Below are 7,273 nucleotides of genomic sequence, written 5' to 3' on the forward strand. Positions count from 1 at the left end.
TGGCGGTAGCAAAAGGGTTGGATCTTAAAGATAATTCAAACTAGGTTCAAATCTCGAATAGGTTTTAAAAAAAAGGTCAAAACACAAAAATTTGCCTCGAGCGGCCTCAACAAAGATCGCCCGCAGCTGCAAGGAACCCAACCCAACGGAGCACGGCGAAATAATGGAGATCCTGGCAATGATGGGGCCATGTCCACCATTGGCACGGGAGGCAGCTCACCCAACTCTCCATGCGCCCCATGTGTGTCCTCCTCTTCTACGTCTGCCCGCACCCAGCACCGGCAGCACGCCATTTCAACGCCGCCCCGTTAGGTGGCGCCGCTGAGCTCAATGCACACACACATGCATGCAACCAAACCAACCCCACAGCCGACCGTGGTTTGTTCTACAGCAACACAGGCAAACAATTTCAGACGACTCAGGGAACCACTTCCCATACGCTGAATCGCCGAGCAGTTGAACCAACCCAAATTCCATTACAACATCATATATCATGTCCATCACCCATGGTGCCAAAAAGGAGCGGCGGCGTCCGCCGGTCAGCAATCTAACCCTTGCATCACCCCAGACCAACGCCACCGGAGCCAACAGTTCAACGACCACCATACACACGTTACATTACAAAAGCTAACTACCACTGCGCCAACACAGCCAGCCATAGACAAGTCTTGCCCAAGAAAACTTACCTACAAGCGACGAATTATTACCCATCCAAGATGAACCCAAAAAATCGTTAGCCGTGGCGTCGCGGTTGGAGCAGCAGCAGCGCGCGCCCGAGGCATCGGCAGCAAACAAAATGTATAGCTGTTGGGAAGGAAAGGCCTAGGAGCAGCATGCATGGCTACCTTTACAAAGCTGTTGCTATTGTGTATTGTATGGAATGGAGGAGGAGACTGGGGGGAGGTCTGCTGTATCATCATCTGGTATACTAAAATTTCGCGGGGGAGGATATCTACACAGCATCTCACGAGCTCGACAGGGTCGCGGCGGGCAGCGCCGGCGTCGAGGCCTTCTTCGTCGCGTTGTTGGGGGCCTCGCCCCAGTGCCACAGCATGCTCTCCCAGAAGCAGAACTTCTCGAAGCAAATCTTGAGCCTCTTGTCAGTGATGTTCCGCTTCCAGTGCCCGTCCGTGAAGTTGGCCTTCTCCGCCTGCCTCCGCTCCCACTCCAGCCCCGCCTTCAGCCTCGACCTCAGGAGGCAGTAGCTCTGCAGCTTCTTGGGCATCTTGTCATGCACCTTCCACCACCGCGTGTGCGCGATGTCGCTGGCAAACTCCCGCAGTATCGGAACGTTCCAGTTGCAGTCGTAGTCCCGGAAGCATAGCCATGGCTTGCGGCCCAGGTAGTGGAGGACGTAGAGGATCGGCGGGTTGGCGCCGAACAGCTGGGTCTTCTTCGCCTTCACCTCCTCTTCGTCGCCCTCCCAGAAATGCTTCAGGAAGTTCATGTGCTTTGGAATCCGATGCCACCATGTGAATATCTCGTTCAAGTATCCCTGATCGCCACCATTGTAAGATGTGATCTCGTTGATGTGATTCATTAACAGCTGGAATGTGCAGTTTGAAGGCTCGATAACCATGACACCAGAGTTGAAGAGTGTTGCATTGTTGCCAGTTGCACTGATTTCCGGCATTGTAAACAGGAAATCAATGTTCCTCAGGATGAGCAGATCAGCATCTATGAATATGATCTTGTCATAATCCGTCAGCTGCCACAACCGGAATTTGCTGTAGTTCCACTCATTGTAAGCATCACGCTCAGCCTTTGGGTTCCGTATCCTCTCGATTATTCTCACCTTCCAACCCGCAGATTCAAGGCCCTTCCGGTGATGGTCACTTATGGTGTCATCAACAAGAATAACAAAGTCCCTTGTTGATCCTGCTTGACGAATGCTTTGAGCTGCTGCAATTGCGCCACAGACATACTCGCTTGCTGAATGCAGTATGGTAGCATATGCTTCTCTGCGTCGGTCTACCGAGTAAAGTCTTGCTGTAAGAGAGAGGATTGGTGTCACTCATCAAAAAATTCCAAGCAATACAGGGACAACACTAAAAAGGCATAAAAGCAAATTTTCAATCATGACAATATTCGAACCAAAGATGGTGATGTTCCCTATATGATAAAGCAGAGAGACTGCTATATATTTCAACTGCCACAGATGGATAGCTCTTCCAGGCATTGTGGATATTCAAATTAGCAAATCAACAGATGAGTAGATGACAAACATTTGCAAAAGGTAATGAGGAATAATTAGCATATTTCTATGCAGAGACATTGAAAACAGCAGAGATAGTAATCAACTTACATTTTGCTTTGAGTGGAACAGCAAGCTCACAAGATCCAATCGGAAGTCTAAGCTTCTCCTTTAATGCCTTCGAGTCAGGCTTGTATAGCCAAGCATTGCCTTCATGTTTCTTAAGATTCTTGCAAGAGAAGAGATTCGGAAGAGGGAAGCACTCCGTCACAAACATCACATGTACCCCCCGGTTGCCTCTTGCGGCAGTCACGGCCAATTTTGCTGCTGACAACTGCAGATGCAACCGCGCAACATCTCTGGACCACCCGCCAACTCGGGTACAGGGAAGCTTCACAGCAATAACATCAAAGTGTGTCCCTCTTGGGAAATTAGGCTCTGGAAGCGATGGACAAGATGGTATCTCTGTTTCTTCCTCCTCATCAATCCATTCAGGGTACAGTGTCTGCCAGGTGATGCTTTCATTAGCATGCTCCAACCTTATGATCGAAAACTCACTTTCTGGGAGCAATTGTGTCCAAGACCCGAACTCAGTGCTGTTAAAATTCAAGAGTCCGACCTTGAGCTTCTGCTCACCACCATTCAGACTTTCGATAGTTTTATACACATCATCCCACTGAACGGGCATAGTAGATACATATCGCGGATCAGGGATAGTCTTATCCCATATCCATCCAACATTAACAAACCTGCAAAGCACATGAACACGATGAGCTTCAGGGCAATATGCAGCTTACCATATACAGATACCAACCTAGCCTAGTGTAAAGTAATGTTCTACGTGTAGTACTAGCTGTTACAACAAGATACTCTTCATACATATATACTTACCGAGAATTGGACTGCAACTGATGCTCGTACACAGACGGAGTGTATAGAAGTGTCAGAAATGCAGCAGACATGATAGCGAAGAGCAAAAGTTGCAAGGATCGGAACTTGCAGCCGGAGCTTTTCTCTAGAACAAATACATCAAACTTTTCAACCTCTTTGAAACTTTTACTTTTCTGGGTCCTTCTTTTAGCTGTGTCATCACTGCAACAGAGGAGATAGTCAAGAGACAGCAAGTCAGTAACGGAACAGCGAAGTACTAATTCTGGCCAAGATAAAGTCGGAACTCAGAAGCTATCTCTACAATAAAAAGTCTTACTATATTGGTATAAACATTTTTTTGGTACTGATACCACGAGAGCAGTAGAGTTCTGCTCCTAGCTTTCATTTTGTTATGCAGGAAGATGAATTTTTCCGTTTTACTTTTGTCAATATCACACTTGGTAGATGCTAGACACTCAATAGGCACTGGGAGCTTTGGCTAGGCAGATGAAACCAAAAACTCTGCCTAAGATTTATAGAGGATATATAGGAGAATTTCTGAAGAAGTGTTATTTCCCAATATAACAGATTATATTAAAATATTTGTTAGTCCAAAATCAAAACTCTGAAATAGGCACTTCTGAAGAAGCAGGTATGATTTCCCAATATAACAGATTATATTAAAATATTTGTTAGTCCAAAATCAAAACTCTGAAATAGGCACTTCTGAAGAAGCAGGTATGATTTCCCAAAGTAACTAGCTTATATTAATATATTTTTTATCTGAAGTACAAGGAAGGAAGTGATCCAACTTGGTTCCGAAGGTCCCTATCAGAACAACCACTTGTACCAAAATAACAACAAAATAAGCCTACAAGCAAGCCACGCCCTGGTGCTTTCCTTTCCTCACCCCATTGCTTTGCTTACAACCACAAAGATAGCTTTCATGGTGCTTTCCTAGGTGATGGTGTTTGGTTTTTCTTGGAGGCTGCACTATATATGCTTATGCTCAGAAGGTTCAGAAGACCAGCCCCCATGAGCGGCTAACATGCATTGCAACACTAAAACTAAAGTACCCCCGCACCACTTTTAACAGGAGAAACTGCAGCATCCAATATTGGGAAGTGATCACACACTAAAGTGATTTGGCTATCGAGGAGAAAAAAGGCTAAGGGGAACAAAAGCCCGCACGTTTCTCCGCACCGAGGATTAAAAAAGATGAAGCAAATGAAAACCAGCGCACTCATCTATTCCTCCGGGCCTCTGCTTTATTAGCCGCATCTTTTAGAAAAGGAGAGCACCACTAATCACAGAGATTCCCGGTACCTAACCTAATCCCTCCATGTTTCTTGGTCTCAACGCTCCGATTAGCAGTTTTAATACCGGCAAACACGCGAAGAAAAGCCGCACGAAGATGAGCAGTCCCAGGTGTAGAGATATAGAAACTTTGCAGTAGCGTCAATGCCGTTAACATCACAAAGACTGATGACAGGAGACCAAGGTTGCCGGATTCACTCCGTTCGCCGCGCACCGAAGAGTCAAACACAACCCCAAAAACCTGGCATTTTCTAGAGGAAATGATCCCCAATTGTCACCCTCAGGCCACCGGCATGAAGAGAGTGTACCGGAGCTGACCAACTCAACGTGCCCACTGCGGAGTGCACATGGAGCCAATGCGTCAGTAGGAGAGATTTAATAGGTTTCGGTGACAAGGAGCGGTCTCCGGGGCCAAATCCGCAGTGAGGAACACATGAGCACCGACAACTGGCCCCACCATAATAACAGAAAGTCTGGAGCTGGGTTACCGAAACCATTAGCATCTCCTAAATATGGGATCAAAACCACCGCCAGAAATGCAGGGCAGATCCCTGGCCGGTAATAAGAACAAAATCAGGTTAAAAAGAGGGCGCAAGAACCAACAGATTCATGGCAGTTCCGGCATCTTAGCAACGGAAAAGAGGGCGCATTCTCGCTGCATCTCTAACGGGAAGTGGTACTGGTGGTAGCATATGTGGGTGGATGGATGGATGCCATAAAGGCGCTGCAACCACCAACGGCACCACCTACAAGATCAGGGAAGTTATGGAGGAGGAAGGCACCATGGACGGACGGACGGACGGACGGCAGCGGAGAGGAAAGAACGGCATCTTGTGCAGGGTACCATGGCGGTACGGGATTACTACGCCGTGGTAATCGCCACAGAAACGGCTTGGTTAGCACATGGCGGCACATGGCAGGGCGCATCTGCAGGCCAGATTAGCACGCAAGCGGCATCTCCTCGAGTATCACCAGCTAAAAAAGGTACGGGCGTACAGAAAAGTGGGTATTTTTCTCTTCGGATCGAGCCGAGGGGTGGGTTCTGCTCTGGGGAGGGAGATCTTACGCTGCTCCGGCCGGCCGGTACCGCGCCTCCAGGGAGCCCATGGGGGTTCGCTTTCACTCTGTCTGGATGAAGCCTCCTCTGGTCTGAGCTGAGCTTTGCAGCCTGCCTGCCTGCCTCTCCGGCCTCAGGCCGACCGCGCAGTCGCTGCCCCGGTTGCGCTGCTTCTCATCTGAAAACAGAACACGGGAGGATTCGTGTGAGCTTGAAGTTCAGCAAGCCAAATAATGCTACGCAGAAAGGGGATAAGCAGATGAACAGACGAGCATGTGGGGATGAACAGTAGCGCAGGGGAGAAAATAAGAACAGAAAAAGATGAAAATATCGGAGAGCAATGCGAAATAAAGCGGCAAGCCAAATCTGACAGCCCCAACCAACCCAGAGCGCCATGGCTCAAAGCATCTGAGAAAGAAAAGAAAAAGAAAAAAAGCAAGGAGAAAAGGGCAAATCTGCTCGGGGGGGGGGGGAGCGAGCAAGAACCAGCGACCAAATCGGGCAAATGAGGCGACCCAGCGGAAGAGCCAAGAACAGATCAGGCGGCGCCCGGCCGAAAGAGAAAACGCATCCGGCCAAAAGGCCGAGCAAGCCAAGAACAGCACAAGCATGGGGGAAGAAGGGCACGCCGGCGCGACGACCTACCCGTAGCGCAGCTGCGGAGGAGGCGGCGGCGGCAATGGGGGCAAGAACAGCAGGAACAAGAGGACGGACGGACGCAGTCGGTGGTGGTGGCTGTGCGCTTGTGTGGCTCCGGCTGCCCCTCTCTCTGCAAAAGCTCTCAGAGGGGGGAAGCAGGAGGAGAGAGTTTTATAGAGAGGGAGAGAAGGGGGGAGCCGTGCAGGCAGGAAGCTTAGCGCACAAAAGGGGGGAAGCAGGAGCGGGTTAAGCAAAGCGGACTGGAAACGGGCAGTGGGTTCACCCCGGGGAAAAAATGTAATCTTTGCCGGCCGGCTGGCCGCTCCTCGGGTCCCCGGCGTGCACGGCAAGGCCCAAATCTCGCAGGGGGAGGGGAGGGGAGGGACCAGGGGCGATTTGGGGAGGGGAGGGGCGGTCGCCGTCGGTGAGAATTGTTACCCTAAAAAGAGGGAGATAATGACGGGGTCCGGGGGAAACCAGGAAGGAAGGGGTTAGATTGGGCTGGAGGATACCCGGATCACAACCAAGTTGGCGGTTATGAGCTGCCAGAAATAACACCAGGTTTCGTTTTATCTGTACCCTAGGGCTTTTCCAGCGGGTTGAGGTCAGATGTTGAGTAGTAGTAGTATCTAAAACAACATGCCAAACAAAATGGGACCTATAATTGGACCCTAATCAATGAATGACACACGCCTTATCATGACCTATTCATAACTTATCATAATCATTGGACAAGTTTTGAGGATACGACACCGCGATAAAAAACCCGTAGAAGGTGTATCGGTGCACAAATTTAATGCATAATAAGATGCACCGTATGACACAATGCACAGAGAATGTCCCCGTAAGGCACTAATAAGTGCCACGCGGAAACTTCGAATGCGAATTGCCGTGCTAAAATCGAGTCATGTTCTTGCGTGTATTTTTTTACATGTGTTTAGATTGTGCGGTGTGGTTATCTTTTTGTCGAATCTTAAAGGAATTCCAATAAGCATGCACCCTTTGAATATATGTTGGGGTCTAGGAGAAACTGGAAGGGGTTAAAATTGGCCTGCAAAGTGATCGGGTTATCAGAAAGGCGGCGGTGTTTTTTCTTTCTTTCGAACAGAAGGTGTTGATTTAAGAGATTCCAAAAATAACAACAAATCTTGTATAGTAGCTTGAAGTAAGTGAGAGAGTGTATACTTTACTTAGGG

The 7,273-nt window shown here is 48.8% G+C and overlaps 1 protein-coding gene across 1 annotated transcript; it reads right to left on the reverse strand.

Moving 5' to 3' along the window:
• Positions 1 to 456: 456 nt before the first annotated feature.
• LOC125545614 (UDP-glucuronate:xylan alpha-glucuronosyltransferase 1) lies at positions 457 to 6,351 on the reverse strand. Its single transcript, XM_048709626.2, has 5 exons — positions 6,084 to 6,351; positions 5,448 to 5,616; positions 3,086 to 3,286; positions 2,306 to 2,943; positions 457 to 1,989 (listed from the first exon to the last, which is right to left on the reverse strand). Exons 2-5 carry the CDS (start codon positions 5,486 to 5,488, stop codon positions 965 to 967), a joined length of 1,905 nt encoding a protein of 634 aa, XP_048565583.1. The 5' UTR covers positions 5,489 to 5,616; positions 6,084 to 6,351; the 3' UTR covers positions 457 to 964.
• Positions 6,352 to 7,273: the final 922 nt, after the last annotated feature.

The sequence above is a fragment of the Triticum urartu genome, chromosome 3A, assembly GCF_056163025.1.
Source record: "Triticum urartu cultivar PI428250 chromosome 3A, HENAU_Tu73, whole genome shotgun sequence".
Lineage (NCBI taxonomy): Eukaryota > Viridiplantae > Streptophyta > Magnoliopsida > Poales > Poaceae > Triticum > Triticum urartu.